General features: G+C 41.8%; 1 protein-coding gene across 2 annotated transcripts in view; it reads right to left on the bottom strand.

Moving 5' to 3' along the window:
* Nucleotides 1-24,652, bottom strand: part of ss (aryl hydrocarbon receptor spineless) — a 162,956-nt gene that overhangs the window by 37,638 nt on the left and 100,666 nt on the right. For both annotated transcript variants that reach the window (XM_019048165.2, XM_019048081.2), the window contains exon 3: nucleotides 20,716-20,813. In XM_019048165.2, the coding sequence (XP_018903710.2) occupies nucleotides 20,716-20,813 (98 nt within the window). The remainder of the gene's footprint in view (nucleotides 1-20,715; nucleotides 20,814-24,652) is intronic.

Genomic DNA, 24,652 nt, shown 5'->3' on the forward strand with positions numbered 1-24,652 from the left:
GAAGTTCGTTTCGAGGAGAATTATCGTGTTTCTCGAGAAATTTCACGAAAGAAAAAGTGAAAAAAATTGCGAATCTCCCATACATGCAAGAGCTCCATGTGTAATACATAAAGGGCCTCCTTAGGAAAGGAGCTGTTTAAGGAACGACCATGAATACTGCCGGGCTAAGGAAGAACGCCGTTTGAACATTCGAGAGTTGCCAAAAATCCCTACATAAAACATGTATTTTTGACAAAATTCATGCATATTTTCCCTTGAAATTTTCAGATTTTTCAGATTAAATTGGGCACAATTTTGGAAAATAATATTCACAATTATCCCAGTAATTCCGGTTTTTATTAGAGGAAACTTGGCAACGTCTGAAGGCTCATACGGTGTTCTTCCTGAGCACGGCAGATCACAGCCCTTATATCCATGCGGTGCTTTTCCTTAGAACGACAAAGCTGGCCTGTGGACAGCGTCGCACGAGTCGCCGGCTAATAGCTAGCCAGAGCCTGCACACTTTCCCACGGGAACCCATATGAAACCTACGATTTAATTGTGCGATTATGCAACGCAGAGATCGCTACTGCCGCACCGCAGCGAAGCGATGAGAATCAAAAACTGGGCTGAAATTAAGTATTCCGTGACAACCGATGCAGCATAAATCAGTCTTCGGCAGAGTTAGGGCGATGTTGCCGGACTGATTGAACGTCATGAGGCATTATCTGTCTTCAAGAGGTGTTTTGGAAAAAACCGTGTAATTACCAGAGCACTGTAACTGATTATACGTTGTTTTTTAAACTATCGTTGTAGGTGGACTATTGTTGCTCAGATTCGGTTGGGGGCGCTTGATGGCGCCAGTGATCCTATTCATCATGTACTGAACACGAGATAGAGGTTGAAAGTTATGTCTTTATTTCCGCTTCGTATGTGTTATCCACATACGTTGGTCCTCAGAGTGCCGGATGAAAAATTAAATAAAAAATAATTGTTCTTACACGTTAAGTCTTGCAGTTGGGCGTTAAAGGTCACACTGGTAAAAAAAACCTCTTGGACCAATGCCGCATTGCATTGACTTAAGAGTAGAGTTTCTTGTCGCCGGATTTAAGAGTCTTGAACTCTTGTTTCAAGCGGATTTTGCATTGAAACAAGAGTCCAGACTCTTAAATCCGGCGACAAGAAACTGCACTCTTGAACCAAGAGGTTTTTTTTAACAGTGTAGATACACCTGCGAGTTACAAGCGCTTGTTGAAAGTAAAACACCAATTAGTAAGGAGGATTTTGATCGCTTGACATTGAGCGATTGAAATCCTGGTTTCCGATTGGTATTTCACTTTCAGCAAGCGCTTGTAACTCGCAAGTGCATCTGCTGCTTTAGGATCGGTCAGAACTACAATAATGACCATACCAGCTTTTACGATGTATTTAGTCTTGATGTATGCAGTTCCTTGTGTTCAGTATCCCCTGTGCTTTTTCTTCAGTGGAAATACGTGCTGTTCAAATTAGTCCCCATGTGATTTCATGATAAATGAGCGACAAATGTAAATGTCACCGCGGTCTCGCTAAACTTTGTCTACTTCAGAAAGAAGTGTTCTCTGCGTACATACTGGGAAATTTTGCTTACTCGAAAGAATTCGGCATTTCTTGTTATTTCCATCGCGTTTACTCGCGTTTGTAAGTCTTGAAAGGCAAGTAATTGACTAACTAATGGCAATCTACAAGAGACCCTAAAGGAAGTCGTTCATTTCCCCCTACAATTAGTCTTAACCAACCAATTTTTCAACGAATAGGTTCGCTCCATTTTCCATTTGTCTTTTTTGTCTGCCATTAAGTCTATCACTTTGTCTATCAATTCCAATAATCAGCCCGCAGTACAATTCAACTTTTCGGATATGTAAGGTTCTACAACCGACTGACTCGCACTTCCAGCGAGGTAAGACCCATGTCCGTCCACTTGGCAGAGGCGGGCCGAGGTGTCGCCTTTGGTCGTCCAATCGGAATAGTGTTGGACGTCGGAATAAGAAATTAACCGCGATGTAATCACTCGCTGCAATTCCAGTAGCGGGCCCCGGTCAGACGCCCGCGCGTATCATCGCATCGTTGCCAAATCGGCACATGTCCCCATTCAACGTGATGTAAAACATCCGGGTTTTCCGCACGATCTGGCAACCTAGTATCATTGTGTCGCCGATGTGGCTGTGGCGTGACGCGCAGGCGCAGATGCGACCTCTCGCGGGGGAGTCACGCATGTGGACGTATCTGAATCAGAAGGAGTTGTCTCCGTTGTGACTTGGGCCCCCAGGCCCGTAAGAATACACGCATGACAGGGCTCATGTCGCAACTGAGATAGTTCGTTTTAATTTAGACACGTCCATGTGACACCGATCCCGCTCCTCGTTTTAGTGCCACATTAACTCCCGCATTTTATTTTTCCACTCCGATGTAAGATTTAAGTTCTTCCTCTTTCTGTTCGGTTTACAGTGGACCACTAGACAGAGTGGAAAATTAAATGGCACGATACGTGTTTCCTCATTAAATTTCACGTAAAACACGATGGTTACATTTTGCATTTCCAAATTGAATTCATAAGTGGGGAAGCAGCGTTTTATGTTCTCAGCGATTTGAATGTCTTACTTACTAACGAAGAGACTAGAGTCTACTTGAATCAAATGAAGTACATTTTTCAATTGGGATCTACAATGTCTAGCTCATCTGTAAAAACACATTTGTCCATGGGGAAACTGATGGTACATACTTTGTTTCTCAACTGAGCCAGAAATTGTAGTTCCTCATTGTAAAATGTAGTCCAAACCTCTCAGTGCGTTCAGGGTTGAACCATCACCAGACTGCAATAGCGTGTTCTATGGGTGAAAATAATACCTTTCTCCTCTAGATAGCATAGCTCCTTCCAAAAGTTCCCCCCTAGCAATTTTGCGGAAAGCATGATTTTTTCTGTACTTCGACGACAGTCGAATGGGCCAAGACTCATGAGAAAATGGCAGCTCTTCACAACTTTTAGCGCTTAATGCGTCGATAGCCTCAAAAATATTGGAACACTGGGGAAAAAAAAATACGTTGGATCTAGAGTCCAGACTCTTGAAAACATTGACAAGAAAAAGGACTCTTGATTCAATCAGATTTAAACTTAAATCAAAAGGAAATCCGCTCAAATTAAGAGGCTTGGTTATTGATTTAAGTTAGATTCTGATTGATTCAAGAGTACTTTTTCTTGTCGATGTTTTTAAGAGTCTGGACTCTAGATCCAAAGTGTTTTTTTTCCAGTGTGGAAATTGAGAAATACTCCTACGCATATCAGATCGAGGCAATCGGAAAGGTCGGATATAATGTGGAAACTTCGGAAGATTATTTCTTCACGATAAATTCGGAACCTGGAAGGTGAAACGTTGCTCCATTATTTTTTCCGTAAATTTGTTTTCACGAACCACCCCTTAAAATGTATAATATGATGAAAGTAACATCAAATATACTGTTTTTGCAAAATTTTTACACCCACCCTCGTCCGGTAGCTGGATCCACTGTGAGGTGCAGCGCGATGGGTGAGCCAGCATCGTTGCAGGGGGTAGGAGAAAGGTACGAGTGGGGTGGAATAGCGGGTGGCGGGTCGGGGGTGGTGGTGGGGGGGGGGGGGTTAAGGTTGTGGGCACCGGAGCGGGGGCGCGCTTTGCACGGATTGTTGACGTATTGATCTGCTTGGCCGAGCGCGACGCCCTCAGTCGGCTCTGGTCGCGGAATTGCGACAGCTAGACCAATCTAGTAGAGTGAAAAGGGTCTCGAAGTTCCCTCGCTCAGGGGAGGGGGTGCAGAACGGCATCGCCGAGAGGTTAAGCTCAGTCTTTTCGCGCATGCGCTGTCTGCTCTTCTGGATCTGCTGTGCATTTTTGCCACTAGCGATAAGAAGGGTCGCTGCTTATGGAAAACGGCTATGAAAAAATGGTGTCTAGAATATTAACCATGTTCACTCCCGGATCTTCCCTAATTTTCAAGAGCCCATTGCCTGATAGGTAACCGAAGTTTTCTTCCAAGTCCCGGATTTGCATGTGAAATATTACGTAATCCTCGGAATTCCAGATACTTTACCGCGATACTTTACCGCGATACTTCACCGCAATACTTCACCCCTTAAATCAGAGTTAAAATATGTGTATCATACATTGCCACGCAAAATCCTTCGTCCCGCATTTACTGCATTTTACTGCGCATTAAGCTTAGTCTTTTCGCCCATGAGTAGGGCCGGATTAAGAGGCCACATGGGCCGCGGCTCATGGCGGCAAATTTAGGGGGCGGCCAATTTTGCAATTTTTCTAAACGTACGTATAAAAGAAATCGGATTCAGAAAAAAAAAAAATTACCAACGAGAAAAGGCGACAAAATCTCTATTTCCTGTGAGTGTAGTAATTGCTAATTTTGTCGTCTTTCGGTGATACCTACAAGAGACTGCACCTTTAATTAGTCGAGTTGATAGAGAAACCAAACATGCAATTTGGCTTGGAGCGGCGCGGTGCAGAGAGGAATGATGATGAGGACTTGAGATGTAAAGGAGAAGCCCTCGGCCTCGGCGCGGCGCGGCGCGCGGCGGTCGGCATGTAACACATATTAGCGCCTACAAGACTACATAAATACTTCACGCATTGCGTCAAACACAGTGCGGTCAGCGCGAAACGCACAGCGCCTACAAGACTGCACGAATACTTCACGCACTGCATCAAACACAGTGCGGTCAGGAGTGGTCGGCGTGAAATGCATAGCGCCTACAAGACTGTAGGAATACTTCACGCATTGCGCCAAGCACAGCGCGATCAGCGCGGCGCGGCGGCGGAAGTTGAAATTATTAAACCGCATTTATGTTTGTTCTTTCATATTTTTTTCGTTCGTTTTTTATTAATGGAAGGCCTTGTCCAAACAGGGATGGGTTTACGGAACTGATCTTTTCCCCCCTCAAAGTATGACAACCACCCGTTTCAACCAATAAGTTCGTTTCATTTTCTCTTTGTCTTTTTTCTACATCGTTCTGTCTATAAATTTAAATGATCAGCCCTTACGTCTCACTCAAAACACTGTCTGGAAAGGTCACCGTTGGAATGTTCGTCGCGCTCATGTGACGTATGAGCGTATCATGATTTCTGCATGAGCCCCAGAAGGATTGGATTCATATGTATACCAGGGCTCAGGTGGAAATTAAAATCTGCCGTTACTTTAGATTTCTGAGAGGTTATCGTTACACTTTTTAGTAGAGATCCTGCCGAAAATCTTAGATCACCGCATCAATAATTTATCATTCAACGGGGTTCTAAGCGAATAATTTATTGCGGTGAAAACATATATCAAAGACTTGATGAAGAATGCCGATTCGTTAATTGAACTTGTATGTTTATTCCGTCTTTTGTTCTCGTTTCTGCGCTGCTTCGATTTGAGTCCCACCTCTGCCGGTCGGAGTGTAACGGGTGGCTCTGCCTCTGACTTGCCGCGCCGCCGAGCCGCGCAGCGATGGTAATAACAAACTTCATAAAGTAATACCGTGCCCGAGAGACGCCAATGTTTTTATAATGTTTGTACACCATTTGTAATGATGAACTGAAGCGGCGCAACGGTGTCGAGCTCCCTGTAAAATCCAGTTTTATTGTAATAGACCGCCTCACAAAGGCAATGCGCACTAGTTTTAACATGTTCGACAATAATTGGACTACATTTTGCAATTAGGAACTACAATTTATGGCTCATCCATAAAAACACTTATCTGCATGGGAAAAGTGAAGGTATGTACGTTGTTTCTAGACTGAACCGGCAATTGCAGGTCCTAATAGCAAAATATTGCAAAATTAAAACATGCCTTCACTTTCCCTATGCATGCACATAAGCGTTTTTATGGATAAGCCAGAAATTGTAGTTCCTAATTGCAAAATTTAGTTCAATTATTGTCAAACATGTTGAAACTAGCGCATAGTGCTCATAGAGACAAGTTGAACTGCATTTTTCAATAAAGAACTATCATTCCTGAATCCACCTATTTAATACCTATTCAAATCATAACTTACCATTAAGTTCATAAATTCATCCAAGTCCAAAGTCCATAAAATGGATTTAGGCTCCTCAACTAGAGTAAAAGCCAGAAAAATCATCATCAGAAGAAGGAGACAAGCTACGATGATCCATACTGCCGTGCTGAGGAAAAACGCTGTATGAGCCTTCAGGTGTTGCCATATTTCTTTCAATAAAAACCGAATTTAGTAGGATGATTGTGAATAATTTTCTTCGAATTTTTCAGGCGATTTTGTTCGCAATTAAATCTAAAATATATGTATACGGAAATTTTGAGGAGAAAAATGCACATCTTTCCTCAGAAATATATGTTTAATTCGGAGAAATTTGACAACATTTGAATAATCATACGGCGTTTTTCCTTCGCACGGTAGCATACGCAGGATAGAGTCCCTTTATACCCAGAGTTAAGACAACTCACTTTTGGTTGGGCTGAAAGTGGCCTAAAAAAAAATCCAATTCTGATTGGTTCTCGCTCATGGAGGCCGAAACGAGTGCACCAAGATGGCGGTACCTCGTATGTGAACAAGAATAATGAAAATATTACCTAATTGTGGTTTATCAAGAGTAAATTGTTATTTCCATCGGTCCAAAATGAAAATAGATTAAGAAATTATTCACAAACCAATCTCATTTTATTTTTAATTGATCAGTTTGTTGATGTTGTTGTTTATGTGTGACAGACATCGCAGGATTCCTGATCCTTATCCCTCAATATCGTTCGTTTGGGTGCACTCGTTTCGGCCTCCATGGCCAGCCAAGGCCGGCTGCCAGTCAGCTGATAATCGAGTTGTCTTAACTCTGGGTATAAAGGGACTCTAACGCAGGAAGATCATTTCGCCGTGGACCGAACTTTTTTCTCTCGGTGTAAGGCAACACTGTTTGTGGATTTCTCGGAGCGCTCCGGAGCAGGAGCCGCGGTCATTTTGACGAAGAACTCGGCCACGAAAATAAAGCCGGGAGTCATTACAGAAACGGCCCTAAAAAAAGAAGCGCGTCCAGTTAGATAGTCTTCGTTTGTTTGTTTTTTATCCGCGCGTAAGTGAGACGCATGAAATAGGAAAGCCCGCTGATCCGCTGAAACCCGATGAAAAAAAGACCGGTCCTCATTACACGCCGGGCACCGCCCTGCCATTCCGAGGAAAAATCACTTAACTGCAACGAGATCCGGGTGGAGGTATGCGGTTCTTGGCGGCGCTGCGCGGACGAGAGGTCCGTTTGAAAAATTCGGACACGGCCCTCGGTGCGCGCAACGAGAGGATGTATGAGCATCCATTGGCCATGTTGTCAAACTTTCGAATTAAGCTCTGTCTCCACGATCAAAACGAGACATCGATGCGACGGTTGAGCGTTGCGCATCATTCAGAGGAGCCCCGCTTTTTTGATCGACGTATATCGCAAAAAGAGTATCGGATACGTACGGAGGTAAAGGTAAACCCAAGAGTAAGATTTCCTATTTCATTTCTATAAAAAGTAAGAAACTTCCAGAAACTTAAACATTTTTTCTTTTTCCATTTTTTTTTGAATGCTCAGCAAATTATTCTCTACCGTCTCCAGGTATCAGAATTAAACTGTTGGAGTACAGGTACAGGGTTTTTGTGGTTCATTCAAATCATAAAAATGCAGTAAAACATGAACCTATTTTTAATAACCTGTAGAAAATTTTACAAAAAACTATAACGCCGGTATCAGTGACCTTAATTGATGGTGAAATTTCCCAACCATGTATCTCAATTGCGGTGTTGGACAATCTCTGATTTTATGTTTTTTTTATATAACGACGTTGTTTTTTGATGTTTTTTTTTATTTTTTTACGGTTTTAATCGATTAAAATGAGACCCACACTGTGCGCCTTAACGAAGTGGAACTACAGTACGGAGACACCAAACGTATAATATTTTCGTGAAACTTTCGGGGATTTCCTCGCAGAGTCGAGCGGGACCCTCGAAAGGTTGAGGAAAGATTTCATAAAATTTTAGCCTCACGAGCGGCACGCGACGGATACGATAAGGCACCCACCCACTTTTGTTACCTTTGTTGGCATAAAATCGATTCCCCCGAGCCCATAATTTAAACCCCCTCCCCCCGTAAAATATGCAAATATAATCTTTTTCTCCTCTTTTTCATTTCCCTTCCTTTGCTCCTTTTCCTCTCCCTTCATTAACTCCAGAGCCGGCCATTTTCCACGTTCTCAAACTGAGCTCAAACTTAATTACGTTTTATTAAGCACTCCCAAGCTCATATCTCGCCGCCCAATGTTCTGTTAATTCCAACGGTACTCAGAGAAAAATTGATAAGTGATAAGGCATTTATTTAATGCGCGTGTGCGCGGACACATTAAGTAAATGAGAACGCCCATAAAACAAGGAAATAACATCCATGCACATAAAGTTATAAAAAGGAATGCTTGTAAATATACATTCGCGGCGCAAGTCGATAGGGGCCTTTCATAAAATACGTAACGCTAACAATCTAATTCATTTAATCCCCTCCACCTTTTAACGAGTCCGTTACCTGGGTCTGCACCCATTCCTCCAGAAAAAACACGTGACGCTTTGTTCGACCACTCCCTGTCCCCAAATAGCGTTTTTTGATGAATTTTTGGAAATAAATTACCAATACACGTCGACTTTTAATATTTTGAAAAAGCCAAGCAACGGCTCCATTCAAATTTTAAGTGACGCAATCTTAAACACCCTTCCCTCCCCTCCTAAGAGCGTTATGTATTTTATAAACGGCTCTATATTACTTGAGAATGCCCATCTCGCTTTGGAAGTTCTAATAATTTCTCGTTGCTGATAAATTGACGATATACGTTACACGATACGAGACGCTGATACGTGCACAATAATGCATATAGGTATAATATATGCTTTACACGAAAATAGAGTTGTGCGACATTTTCGTGTAATATTCTTGCCAGAATACACCTACTGCACCGTACTGCACCTACTTAATTTCTAACGAAATTTTCATAAAAAAAAACTCTCGAGATCGCAAAAAGAGAAAAGAAAATGAGGGACATAAAATTTTACGTGAAATGTGACTGTAAGTTTGACAGATGTAATCTGTAATACCTCCGATCATGATTTCGTAATCGAATCACATGATATACAAAGGAAATACTAAACTGTAGGTGTCTAAATGAAGATGCTTTGATTTTGGGATTTGTTTTTTAATCGAATAATAAACGAAAAGGAAGAGAATATCATTATTGTCGTTGAATAAATGATATAGAGCAACGTTTACATTTACTTCCACATGACTCGCGAGAGGCACGGAGACTCATCCAAATTAAGGCTCACTTCGGAATATAGTTACGTTTTTATGCCAGAGGAGGTTATTTATTGAGGTTATGTTAATTATCGTTGGTCATTCGTGGCTGTAGAGACGTCACAAGGCGCTTCGCCTCAAAACCATACTCTGATACCTGGCTATATACTCCACGGTTGCCCGACTGAGGGTAGTTTACATAGGTTTAAATGGAGCAAAAGTGCTAATTTTTAGCACTACCTGGCAACAATGCCCTGGTCTCATTCATATTCTAATGGGGTCCTCATCACTCTGCCGTATGAATATAGCTGGTACAACGGGGGTTCCAATCCAATGCCTTAATTTCCGTGATTTCTTGGGTGGCAGATATTAGGAACTATATTCGGAAATTGAGGAGAACTAGGCGTAGTTAATTTTGTCCGTCTGTCATGAAACAGCAGATTATTTTGAGTACCTTTAAGGGTTGGGGGCCATCGAAGTATCATTGCAATATGACGTTTCAAAGTTTAATTTAACAATTGGACGTATTTCTGCCAAACGGAACTATGTGTATTAAGACAAGAGTCCTGAGACCCATGAGTTTGTGTGCATAACAGGGCTTACGTCATAATGCGCATAGTTCTGATTGATAGAAATACGTGCGATTGGACCGCGTTAAGCTAAAAGGAACCAAGCCACATCTGCAGCTATTGTCAAATTTAATTGGCCAATTTAATTTTTTTCATGGAAACGATCGTGCTAATATTTTGCAAATTTCAGTGAATTTTCTGCATAGTACGAAGAAAATTCCTAAAAATTTCCAAGAGAATCTGCAAAAGCGTTCTCTTGGGAAAACTTAAATGGGCCTGTTGCATGCAAGAGATACAGCCACGCGAATAAACTTTTCAGAGGTTAAATGACACGAAAATTACGATGGTTACATTAAAAAAGTCTGAAATACACTCCTTACTGCGCAATTTGCGTTGTTAGGAGCGCGCTTTTTCAAATTTCCCGCGTCTGGGGGCAGTTTTCTAATCACCGGAAACGAGTAAACGGCGGGCTCGGTGATTTCCGGAAGATGCCGAGTCGTTGTTGTTGTTGTTATTTTTTCCTTCAGTTTGTTTACAAACCCAACGTGATTTCTTATGGTGGTCCATATACGCTTAATGCGGTAACCAAATCGATCAACTTTTAAATATCCAACGCAATCCTTCTACATTTCATTTCACGATATCACGAGCTCCGATGTTTAGGTTATGTTGTCAGTTTAAGTTGACCGGAAATAGCCGCGAGATGCCGTTAATTGTTTCCGTTAGAAAACTGCCCCCAGACGCGGGAAATTTGAAAAAGCGCGTTCCTAACAACGCAAATTGCGCAGTAAGGAGTGTATTTCAGACTTTTTTAATGTGACCATCGTAATTTTCGTGTCATTTAACCTCTAATAAGTCTATTTGCACGGCTGTATCTCTTGCATGCAACAGGCCCATTGCTCAGTTACAGGCAATGGCGGATGTGGCTTGGTTCCTTTCTGCTAAACGTGGTCTAATCCATTAATATGCTGAGAACGGTTTGGCACCTTTTTTTGTGATATTTTCCGTGGATTCTCTTTGTGTTATGACACTGAAATCCATAACTGACTTTGACATTAAAAATCTGTAACTGAGGAAAGCATAACTATTTAGAAGAACTGATAGGAATGACGGGAGCAGGGGGGTAGAACTTGGAAAATTTTTCACCTGAGAAAATGAGGGGAGGGGGAAGAGACAGAGAGAGATAAGTATAGGGAGAGATGGATGTATACCGTGGAAAAAACGAGGCAGGATTCATTTTCCTTATCATTCTCCCGATCTGAAGCAGAAGCTGTTTCAACTTCATCTTGAATCAGATAACTGTGCTCAAGTTCTCTCGCCTTAGCAGTCTAATTGTAAGAGGGAGGAGAGGCAACCGGGAAAGAAGAAGAAAAAACAATAAACCTCGCTATAGCTTACACGATCACTTAATCTGTACTTAATGAGCTCAATTACGAAATACCCTTGCTTTTAATTCATTTTTGTTCCACTTTTTTGGAAGCTTTTACTTCGTCTGTCCGTCCTTTCGCCACGGTTGAGGAGGAGATTGCAGATTCGTCATGATCTCAAAAGAACTCGTACTAATGGTAGCACCAAATGTTTCGTGTATGTAAAATAAAATGTGCAGTGCAGCATTTTCCACTCTTACTTACAAAAATTATGCGTTTTTTAAACTTTTTAGGTCGTTTTTCAATCTTTTTAAAATATTTTTAATAGGTCTAACAGAATCATTTTTTAATTGTGTATAAAAATAATTATTAAATAATACATAGTTTATGGCTTATGTCAAGCTTGGATATTCGAAAAACAACTTAGTTATCTTCATTTTTCATTTTTAAAACCAAAATTAAAACAAATTTACATTATTTTAAGAGAGGTATTTTAGAACTAAGAATGCCCAAGTTATCTTTGAAATTGCATAAAAAATGTCTTCAATTGAATCGGGACGTGCGGAAACCGTTAATGTCAATTTTTGTAGTCTCCAGTTGAGTTGATAATACTTTCAAAGAGTTGCTACAACCATAAAAGTGGTGGAAGGATTCGTTTCGAGATTAACATAACCCGGAGACGAGTATTAACGCCACTTTCGTGGTTGCATCCAATTCCGGAAAGCATTATCAACTCAAAAACAAGAAGAAATAATCCAACATGAGTATGTTGGAAAAGCGTGCCGAATAACTGAAATGTTGGACAAATACCTCTTATTTTCACGTCTTTGCTTTTTGCATCAATTGGTACTTTTTGCTAAATTTGGGAGAAAATATTGATTCATGAACGTTGAATGTAAATTAATTTTAAAGATTCCGTCCAATTATCTTGATTTTAAGCTGATATGCGGCATTTGCGCACGACCGTGATTTGGGCGAACTGCCGTGCATCGAAATCGCGTTCAGTTAATCTCTTTGGATTTCGAACTGTAACTTCTCTCCCATTCGGCCGATTTGTGCAAATGAGGTCTCTTTTTATTTGTATTTCAACGGAAAGTAAGGAAAAACTCGCTAAATAGACGGAAACCAATTAAAAGACTAAAAAGACCGAAAACAATTTTTGAGAAAATTTGGTGGATCCTGGCATCACGGTGAATGGTTAATCGGTTAATCGCCTCGCCGTCTTTTATTGCCTTGCTCGAAACCGGACACCCAAAGCTATATCGCGAGATAACTGTAGTGGTTTAAGTGGATTTCGGCAGGGGCCATGGTTAGTACATAGTATAATGAGTCACGAGGCTCATCACAGATTGCACTTACAGTGCAAGACGCTCATTGGCTATTGAGTTTTGGCGGGAAAGAAGGTTCTAGAGTTGAGTCCTCCGAGCGTAAGAAAGCTCCTATGAGGTTTCTGTCAAATTGAATAATACGGTTTTGACAGAAAAATGTTCTCAAGGGTTTCCAATCAGCAGTTCATTAGATTTTTTGGTAAAAGACCATCAGGGCTTGACAGTGTAATGGTTCAAAGACAAAGAAACGGGTGCGAGGAAAAAAGTATTTGGACGACCCGTTGAATAGCATTGGTTGATCTGCGTGTGCTGTACTATGGTACATCCGAGTGATTTCAAAAAGCGAGCCCTATTGGCACGCTTAAAACTAAAGTCTGGAAAAATAGACCGTAGCTGTTTTCGCACGATTCGATTCAATTATTTCATAAAATTTTGTCTTTATACATCAAAATAAAACGTTATCAAAACAAACTTGTCTTCCAGCGTGGTATCTAGGAGGCACACCCGCCCCCCGCCCCCTCACCCCCAGCGGCGCCTCCGGACGTTTCCAACCGCGCGCGACGAGCGGCAAATTGAAAACAAACCAATCAGAGCCCCGATGAGCTTGATTTTAGTTGGAAACGTCGATATATCGACGCTCGGTGACGTCGGGCTTAAATCAGCGGCGCAACCGGCCCTCGTGATCCCGGGCGCAATGGAACCGCCGCGCCGCGCCGCGCCGCGCCGTTGAAATACTGGAACGGCTCGCTTGAGCGCGGGGAATAGATTATTGACAGAAGAGGCCGACTTGAAATTTGTTTAATTATTGTAGTATTACTAGAGGGAGGAGGAATTAATAACTCAACGGATGAACGTAAAGCCGTGATAAATGCTTGGCCGGGGCCCATAAAGATGCAGTTAGCCACCCCCGCGGGCACGGGCGCCTACGCCCGGACCGCGCGGCCGTCCCGTCACTTGGCAGCCAACCGTCAGCCGTAAACAAACTCCGGCTCGGCGCCATGTTGCTCGGTCGAATTCGAATCCAACGCTCCTATACCACGGGAAATCCACCGTCTCAGCAGCCTACTGGGTCACTGGCACCCTCTAGACTGCCGTGATAGCGAAGAGAGCAGTAAGTGTCAAATTTTCGAAATCGAGTTTCCTTCCAAGAAAGGAGACCAAGTTTAAACCCGCACTGGAAAAAAAAAACACATTGGATCTAGAGTCCAGACTCTTGAAAACATTGACAAGAAAAAATACTATGGATTCAATCAGATTTTTAATTAAATCAAAAGGAAATCCGCTCAAATTAAGAGGCTTGGTTCTTAATTTAAGCAAAAATCCGATTGAATCAAGAGTATTTTTTCTTGTCGATGTTTTTAAGAGTCTGGACTCTAGATCCAATGTGTTTTTTTTCCAGTGTTCAAAATTTGTCCGGATGAATTTGTCCAAGATTTGTCCACTGAAATTTCTAAAACAGCGGAATTCATCTCAATTGTATCAAAACGAGACATATGAGAAAGTCGCATGTGCGCAAAAAATGACGTACTTTTGACAATATTCCTCCAGAGAGCCAATGAAAACAATACTTTTAAGTAAAGTGATGCCCTTTTTTGCGAATTTCTAACCTGAAAATTCGTTTGTTTAAAACGCAACCACGAAATCATGCAGAAGATAGCACTTACGGCTGTTTTTCCTAACAATAACCTAGTATGAAAATGAAAATTATCGTTTTTACGTAATTGAAATAAAATCAGTCGATTTTTAATCATCCGAACGATTTCTAGGAGTCTTTCGGACGATTAGTGGCAACTTGACAAAGAACGAAGGCTTCTTCCAATAAAATCCGGCCGGAAACTTTTGAGCGCGTTTTCTCAAAACTTCACATTTGCACTTACTGCTTGCACTTTCCTAGATGGGGAGAATTAGAGTACCTGCACAGGGAGAGTACGGACATGTCGAAATATGGAGTTTGTAGGGCCCAACAGGGCAGCCAACCTTTTAACACAAAAAATGTCACTGCCAGTCTTAAGATTCCAATATCAAACCAAGACGGTCAAGAATGATTATAAATGAACGTTCCCCCGCAAAAATGAGTGAATTTATGCAAAAACCAAGTCAAGTACGTGCTTTATAAACAGCGGCTTCAAAATTACGAATTTTCGACAATTAAAGCGCGCGTCGCGTCGTGGTGTACGCGCAATGCGTAAAGTATGCCTGCAGTCTGAAAGGCACCAACATGCGTTTTGCGCCGGCCGAAAGAGAACCAATTTGAAATGGATCCCTGCAGTGAATTTGGTTTTCAACTTGGCGGAAAAGCGATAGAACGTGGTTCTGATGGCGAAAAATTGCCTTCAATTACTTAGTTATGCTAAACGTCTGGCAGGGGAACACGAATAGTTGTATCCTTGTTTAAGTAAATATATCTTGTTTAAAACTGTTCTCAGTCATCCTAGACAAAAACTTAAGTGTCGTTTGACGTTTTTGTTAGGGCCGGATCTGTTTCTAAGGCAATTGTCATAGTTATATTCACTTCAGGAGAGCAAAGGTTTTCATTTGAGTTAAATGAAACTTTGAAATGAGAAAAGCCCTGGTTGTAGAGTTTTTAGCTTGAGTTCAAAGCTACAGTCCTGGTGATACAGTTACGAGCAAAAATGTTTTAAAGACGTATCTAGGAATTTTGCGATTATTAATATTGCTATTTTAAATAAATCGAAGCTGTAGTGCTGAAACCACTTTTGAACTTATTATTTCATGCATGATTAATGGTTGTCGTGTTCAAGGGTTTCATCCTTAACCACATATACGTCAATGACTCCCTGGACTTTTGGAATTGGGGCAAAAAGGCATTTTTATTGGGAGGCTGTTATTAATTATTGTTATTTTATGACTGAGCCTCAGTTTTGAGGTTAGTGTTGAATGATGAAGATATCCACCTTCAAAATTGCATCGATGAATGCTTTGTAATTTGACAATGGACGCAAAGTTGCTTATCGATAAGTTATACGAAATGACTGTCTTCAAAGAAAATTTAAGTACGTCATTTTGCACTAAGGGTCATTTTGCAGCACATGCATTATTTTTCTTTTCAACTCTTGATGATCTGGAGGGTGGATCAGTTTTGATCCACGGATAAAATTGTATAAAATCCCTGTATAAAATTTACAAATGACCCAAAATAAAGTATTTTAAATGATTAAACAAATACCCGATATGTTCCGTAATTAGCGTTTAAAAGTAAACGGGCGAATCGAAGATTATCAAATTCATCTGGCAACAGCGTCCAACACCATACGCATTCAAAGTAATTTATCACGGTCAAATCTTAAAATTGGTTGTATGACATAGTGCAACCAGTCGTCACGCCGCTGAGTACACACGATCATAATGCAAAGTCCCGACACTTTCTGGTAAAGTCGTGAACTTTCAGAACGATCTAGCTTTGAACGAGTCAAATTACCAATCAAAACGTGACTGAAACTTCTACTAGGTCGTCAAAGTTATTCAAATTCTGCTATTGACCAAATACAATAGAAGATCGTAGCTCAGCTGTACTGCACTTCGAATTTCAAATGAACCGGTCATATTCTGATCACTGAAAAACTATACATTAATCGATTACAGACATCCGGTGTGTTGTTTCAATTATAGATAACATGGTGCAGAGCCCTTTTCCGTCGAAGGAAGAACAAGTGTCTGATGTATTCTTAATTCATTATCAACATAAAGTTATTTGTATAGTAAATCCGACAACATTGTATTATGTAGTAACAAGGCTTGATGAGGCCCCTGAGCTCTAATCCTGGCTTTGGCGGCATTTAAAATCCCCTTGTTACTCCACACAATCATCAATGCACTCACTGAATTTGAACATAAACACCTCACTCTCGAGCAACTACCTTGGCATAAAAGATATCCCAAGGGTTTTCACTACCCCAGATCTGAACTCCAGAACCATCCTGGAACCTGGACAAATTAGGACTTAAAGGCTGTATCTATACTAATGAGCTCTGCTTTTTGGATTTACGAATCCATCTGTTTAAGTAGTGGAGGGGGGGGGGGGTCTGCAGCAGGATGATTATTGAATTTGCTATACACAGCGATAGACAAAGAAGACAAAGGGAAAATAGAGCGATCCTATTAGTGGATGTCGGTGGTTGCAATAAAAAAAGCAGGCAAGTAAAAAACTAACTAACAGCAACGCACCCTACCCTACAGTAAGTTAGTCCGTCGTTGCCTCCCTCAGTCTGTAAGAACTACTCATTCAACCAATGCGATCGCTCTATTTTCCATTTGTCTTCTTTGTCTATCGCTTTATCTAACCGTTTCAATAATCAGCCCGCTAGGCGTTGTGTAAGGTTTAGAGAAAGAAAGAATAAAAGACACTAAATTCTAAGAAAAATGTCATAATTTTATAATCATTGCGGTCTTTAGACGATAATCCCCATACTGTGACTTTCAACTCTCTTGTCTCCTCCACTTCTTGACCGGGAGTGGGATGAAAGGCGCTAAATTTTCTGTTTGGTTGGGTGTGGGTAACAAATTATCCTCATGAAGGTCGTGCAAACACTTCTGTAAGCCACAATGTTGCTACCTTTCGAAAATAAATCATTAGTGGCATTTTCAAAAACAGTATTCTTGCTTATGGCGAGGAGACTTTAACGCATGGGCACGACTGTAGAGCAGCTGTGCTTGGAAAGTTCCCTGCGCTGAAAAGGGGGAAATTTCTACGCCCTTTTTCTCTCATTCCAACGCTTCATCATTTTTAAGCCTAAGAGGTGCACGATGTACGTAATTACAAGGGGCGCCAACTATACGGGCGTCAAAATTTCGCGCGTTTCTTTCATTCATTCAATTTTTGAACAGATTCCATCGTACTTTTTCCTCTCTTTTTTGTCTCATTCATATTCGTCTTTGTCTCCTCCTTATTTCTTCTTCGTGTCTTCTATCTCTTCGAGTTTTCTTTCTTCTTGTTTAACTTCTTCTCCGTCTTTATTTTCTTCTTCTTCTTCTTCTTCTTCTTCTTCTTCTTCTTCTTCTTCTTCTTCGGATTCATCTCATTCTGCGTACTATTCTCCGTCGTCTTTGTCCTTTTCTTCGGTTTCTTTTTCGTCTTTGTTTGCCTCTTCTTCTTTTCACCTCTTTTATTTTCTTTCTTCGCCTTCTCTTTCTTTCTCTTCCTCTTCCGCCTCCCTCACTCATTGACTCGAGTGAAGAAAAAATTGGTGATTTTTGCGTGGGTGACAATTGGGTGATACTTTTCATCTTCGGATTCGTCTCTTCTTCATCCTTTTTTGTATTTTTCTTTATCCTATTCTTCGTTTTCCTTTTCGTCTTTGCCTTTCCCTCTCAGTCTTATTCTTCCTTCCACCACCTCCTCTTCTTCCACCACTTCCTCTCCTTCCACCACTTCCTCTCCCTCCACCACTTCCTCTCCTTCCACCACTTCCTCCCTTTCTTCTTCTTCCTCTTCTTTATTTATTTTCTTCTTTTTCTTACACAACTTTATCTTCTTCTTCTTCTTCTTCCTCTTTCGCTTCCTTTTTCGCCTCCCTCACCAGAAAGGACCCGAAAGGAGAGGGCTTTGCGTGAATGACATTCACCCTCGCGACGACCGGCCACGATAATTTCAAACGGTGCTTTAAAGAACGGAATGTTTCATTCATCGAAAACGCTCTAAAAGAAATGCAGATGCCTCGTGTTGGGATTGGAATCCTTGAAATTGAAGTTGGTCGGAAAATGAGTCGGCTGAACAGTGGGCACTGGGCGTCTTATCACACCCACTTACCTCACATTCAGCGTCCTCTCGCTTCGCGCCTCGGTGCAACACCTCTTTCATCGGCGGCTAATCTTTCGCTCCCGATGCTACCACGACCTAAGTCACCTCATTAATTGATTGCAGATCCCACCTTTCCTTCGTCTCCCGGGATACCCGAGCTAAACCTGGAAACTCAAGACTCTCAGATGACCAGTGTTGCCACTTCGTATCTTTCCTTTAATGGTTTCCCCACACTGCAGATGGGTAACGCAAAGATTGGTTATTAATCGCACGGTGAAGAGCCGTACATACATAGTCGTCCCTTTGACATATCCTTTCCTCTGGAGCCCCATATAGTTTGCATTGTGATGAAGGAAGGTTTAAGGAAGCAGTCCTTAAAATACAATCATAGAAAGAACAATTTTAACGAATATCGAGTAAAATCTAACAGTATGAGTTTGAGAATACATCCAAAGGGATGGCAATAGTTTGTCATTACAGAAAAATGAAAAAGTAAAAAAATTGATAAAAAAATACAAAAGTAAACTTTTTGTATAGGTTTTGAACATTCTGAAACAGCGTGCCCATGGGCGGAAATCGGTAGGCTGGGGGTCCTAACACCCAAAATTTACTTGGCACTAATTTGATTCATTTTTGGGGAGAACACTCCGACATTGCCCCTACGATGATTGGATTGAGAAATATTTCCCGGAAATGCCCCCTGAACCCTTTTTAGAGCTACAGAAGTCCTCCGAACCCTCTTTTGGAGCTGAGGGGGTGGGGATCCCGTATGGTGGAGTATTTTTAAATGTTCCTTAAGACTCTCCTTGATGAAATATCCTCTTTCCTCCACAGAAGGTGCATAGTTTCGCTCATGTCGTGCCCACCTTAAGGTCTGTTACAATTAATAATAATAAAAAAAAATGTTCCGGACTGTCGTATTACTGAAATTACTCTGTTGGGTTCTACTCGAGCTTCTTTAAATTTCTCTCTTTTATGATACTAGATCGAGGATCACCTTAATCACAATGTGAACCATAATGGGGTCTCTTAAGGAAAGGAGCTGTTTAGGGAACGACTACGAATACGACTATGAAACGTTAAGGTGATTTGTCAAGCTAAAGTGACATGATCGAACTGTTTTGTGATATATCGCACCGATTAGTACAAAATCTCGGCAGATTTTGAATTTTTAGCCAAAAAAGGACAATATAGAAATCGATAACTTTATCGAATGCGAGGTTTTTCTCAAACAGGATTCTGCTTTCATTTCCCTACATTATGCAATTTTTTGGTTCAGAATGTTTAAGCTCATGCACAGGGGCTGTCATCCTTTTTTGGGCTAAAAATTCAAAATCTTCCGAGATTTTTGACCCGATGGATGCAATATATCGCATGCCAGTTGGACCACGTCACTTGAGCTTGACGAATCATCTTAATGCATAAATGTGTTGAATTATTGAAAAAATGGCGGCGACGCGATGACGATGTGGTCAATAGAAGAAAAGCTGAGAACTGGGAGGAAGGACAGAGATGGCGTTGGTTGATAGGGGCGCGCGGTGCGGTGAGGCGAGGTGAGGAGCGTTCGCGGCATGAATGAAGAGGCTTTAGCTATCCGAATCACGGCTACGGCTTCTGCTCCTGCTTCTGCATGTTCGGCCACAACCACAACCACTTGTTCCCTCCGAGCATGTCCAATTTTTATGGAGTTTTCCACCCGGGACCCGGCTATCTCTAAATGAATCCCATGAGCTCCGTCTCCCGAGCTCACTACTTAAGCCGATTCGTCCCGGATTCTCGGCGCGGTCCAACTGCCGTGCGATACATCCCATTGTTAGGTAAGTAAAAATCTCGGCAGATTTGGGTTTTTAGCCGTAAAGTTCAGAGTGTCTTAAAGTTATCATTGTGGATCGATTTTCTTGATATTTCGACTGTCGCACTGGCGTGCGATATATCGCATTGTTAATTAAAATCTCGGCAGATTCGGCCATCCAGCCAAAAAGTTTAGGGTGTCTATTAAAATTTCATTCTGGATCGATTTTTTTTATATTCGTACTGGACTACTGGCGTGCGATATATCGCATTGTTAAGTGAAAATCTCGGCAGATTTGAATTTGTAGCCAAAAATTTCAGGGTGCCATCGAAAAAAAGTGAAGTTGCTTTATAATAAAGGACATTTTCCAGTGACCAGAAATTGATAAATCGTGCGTTCAAATCTCCGACAGGACGCTGATGTCATGTGGCACCGACCTGACCTATATTTAACTGGCGTAAATATAAATATATACAATATACATACATCAAATATTTCATGATTAAATTTTAAAAGAAAAAAATTAAATGATCGATTAATCAATTAAATTTTAAATATTTTAATACACCGTTCATTAGTATTTGCATACCTGTAGGAACATGTCGCCGTCCAGAAGAGCGTGCTCATAAATACCGACATCTGAGCGACCTCGATATTGATTCTCTTCCTTCATTTTGTGCATGGTAACTGAAACAATACAAACATGCAAGTCAAACACACAACTTATGAAGTCAATTTAAAATTAAATAACACACAATCAAATCAACGCAACGGGTAAGAAACATTCCGCGCGGTCTTTTACACAATCCTCGATCAATATGATCCTATATTTCCCCTTTCCATCCCTATTCCCATTTCGTTTGTTCCCTGATTTCTCTGGTAAAAATCGAGAAGCAATGATGACTTTTTCCCACGATGGAACTGAGGGTTATTTATTGAAATTTATAGACAAAGCTATAGACAAAGCTGACATAGGGAAATGGAGCGATCCTATTGGTTGGAGCGGCTGATTGCAACGGACTAAGGTAGAAAAAATTGACTAATTTTAGGGTATCTCCTGGGTTGCCGTTAATTAGTCTATTACTCATTCCTTTGTCGATTACAATTACCCACCTTCAAAAACAGAATCGGTCCATATTCTCTATGTCTTCTTTGTCTGTCGGTTTATCTGCTATCAATTTTAATAATCATCCCGCTAAAGTCCTCGGAAGGGGGTCATGCGATGCTCTTCTGAAGGATGTATCTCTATTTCCACATGAGCCTTGGAAAGCATAGAGTTATGATGAAAACAGAGCTCACGTGGAAATTGAGATACGCCCTTACGTGATACGCCAGAGGAGCGACAATTATTGGTGCAGTAGTTGACTGTTGACTCTCCAAATAAAACGGCCCGGCGCTATATGAAGGATCTCGGAAGCAGTGCCGCAGCACCCGGATTAACTTCCCTCCTCTGACGTAAGGGTGTATCACGGTTCCCACGTGAGCCGTGTTATCTTTATAACGCCATGTTTTTAGGGCTCATGTGGAAATAGAGATACATGCTAACGTCAGAGAAGCGACGACACTTGATGACCTTTGAATATCATTGGATCATGAGTAACATGAACTTGAAATTGTCGTATACAGACGCAGCTCCTCGCAGGCAATTTCAAAATTCAGAGGACTCAAATTCAGAAATTCGATACAAATTTTGATAAAAAGAAAAATTCACGTGATTACGAGTGTTGTGCAGGGATTCATAATTCCGATTTACGGCTCTCATTTTTCAGCATGAGAACTTAGCATCAGCTGGCCGATTGTTGAAATTGACAGATATAGCGATAGACAAAGAAGACGAAGAGAACACGGAGAACTTTTATCACTAGCAGGGGGGGGGGGGGCCACGAAGAAAGGAGGTTAGCAACCGTCTACTTGAAGGCAACTCTCGAGAGATTCTTGGGTAGTCTATCATTTTCCTCGCGTTAATAAGTTATCGTGTATATCTAGTTAGGCAGCAGCCACCCGTCCTCTTCAAATTTTTAGGGGGAGTTTTTAAGAAGTGGGCCGGGGTGGCTACCGCCGCGCCGCGCCACCTAGCGTTCTCCAGGGGTTGATCCGTTTAGCGGCCAGAAGTGTGCCTCCTAATGAGATATATTGACGAAACTCGGAAGCCAGAGGCCGGAGGCCGGGCTTTTGAGCCAGTCTGGCGTCGCCGCTGTAAGCACACACCACCGCCACCGGTAGCCGCTAACTCGGGCCGAGAGCGACATGAGCACGTTAGATCAAAAAGATACTGCGCTGCGAGTGGAATGCGCTGAGAATTAGAAAACTAAAACGGGCGGACCGAGAAATACGGATGATGGGCGCAGAAGAAAAGAGAGAAAAAAAAACCGGGGGAAGAAAGAGAAAAACCTTCCGACGGGGAACACACTACACAGCCGACTTGAAATGTTCACTGAATTTCTCATGTATGAAAAATGTCGGCTACATCTGCTACTGTGCATCGACGAGGACTGGGCACATGCATAAATTAACCGGGCCGCATTAATTAATATCAACATAACTGTCTGGCGCGACGAGCGCCCTCTACCTGGCCGCGAACGCGGCTACTGTCCCGCCCTAAGCCAAAACCGCCTATCTACACGCGAAGACCCCCGGGTGGATGCGCTGTTGTTGATGAGTGGCGGTCCCTGTTCGGTCTCTGTGTTCACTGGTCAGTGCGCGGTGATCCCCTATACATGATTTATCCCCTTGTTTCGCTTGTCTTCCTCCAGCCTGTCCGTCTGTCCTCAGCCCCTTTCATAAATTATCTGCCAACTGACCAACGCATCGAGCCAAGCTCCTGTACCCTCCGCAATTACGTCATAATATTTAGATAACTTGGGTGTAATGGCGTTCGTGTTGCTGGTAGCCGGATAGCATCGGATATTCCTCCCGTCTTGCCTTTTCCCGATAGCTCGAGTCGAGAGCAGTGCCAATGTGTGTTCGTGCCCGCCGAGAGGTACTTAGTTGTAGCTCCCATGTTCCCGGGGACAAAATATCCCGGCCAGAGACAATATATTATCCAGACTCCACACTCCTACCTTTCTTGCGGTTTAAATGTCACTGTCGGAAGTCAACACTCGGGTTCGCTCCCGGGATGATGGCTGATGACCGACGTGTTGAGCTATGTTTGGGAAAAGGGATCCCGTTTGACAAACTTGCCGTGCAAACTAATTGATCCAACATTTTGATGGTCATAGTGCGAAGCCGCTTATCTCCGTTTGCGACTTTGCAGGCCTCCTGTCATACTTCATGGTTTCTTTGAAAAACTAGTCAACGAACTTCATCGAAGACTTCCTTGATTTTTCTCCTCCATTAACAGAATATTCTGTCAAAGTGTCAAGCTGTAAAGTTGGCTCGTTTCTCCTAGAAACAATTAAATAGAAGCAGGCATTTGGAATCACCGCAATGGAAATACGTGGTTTTGCACTGTAGCCATCGATTTATTTGTTAAAAAGGGCTGTTCATAAAATGTGCCCGGATCAAAATGGAGGACCACCAATCATCATTTCTTGCCGCATGGAAAATTTTCTGCCAAGGGGCTGCATTTTGTCGGCACTTTGGTATTGAGATGCAGCATCCGTCGATGAGTTCAAACCGCACCACCGGCCAATAGGAGGCGCTAAAACGGACTTAAGTGCAATTGAGACTCGTTCTAAGTATATCTCAGAACCGGTGGAAGGACCGACAAAATTCGGCCCCTGATTTTATTAGAAGATGATGCGAAGTAACGAATTCAGGACTGATAACTCCTGACACTTAGATGGGAACGGGTTCTAGGATTTGATTTCTATGGAGGCCTTTAAAATTGAAACTAAGTTCTTAGAATATTATATTTTGGTAAGATTTCATGATTTCAAAAAAGGGATTTATGAATTCATATTTTTTATAAGAAATTAGCTTTTTTTAAAAAAAATATGAATATAAAATGACACTCTACATGTCGTGACCTTTCGGCTTAAGTATCAAAAGCGCCATGCGACGTCTACAAATTTCACGAGGTTGTTCCTCAAAATAAAGGTGTTCCTGAAAATTTGTATCTTGTCGAAGAGAATTCGGCAGCGTTTGAAGGCTCATACAGCGTTCTTCCTCAGCGCGTCAGAGAAGAAGTAACTACGTGAAAATGAATTGAATCAAAGGAAACTATGTGCATAGGATTCTGCGTCATGGTACCGTTTAATTTCCATTTCATTCATTTTCTTATTGTTCTTCTGAGCAAAAATGCCTCCATGAATAAATCCTTCAAATATCCTTGGGGTAGCAGTCTCCATGGCTCACACACAGAAAACGCCACCGTCATAACTGCATCCGCAAGTGCGTGTACTTACCCCTCTTTTGAAAGAGGGCTTGAAAGGCACAACACGAGGTGTTTTGATTGTAATCCTTCGCAGCCGACCTTGTCTCTTTAGCGGGGCTTTTATTGTTTGATGTATTTATTAGCCGATCGAAAAACTGAAAGTCATGCTTAATCAACATATCTGCCCTGTCCTCGTAAATTGACGCTT

Source organism: Bemisia tabaci, chromosome 2 (assembly GCF_918797505.1).
Source record: "Bemisia tabaci chromosome 2, PGI_BMITA_v3".
Taxonomy (NCBI): Eukaryota; Metazoa; Arthropoda; class Insecta; order Hemiptera; family Aleyrodidae; genus Bemisia; species Bemisia tabaci.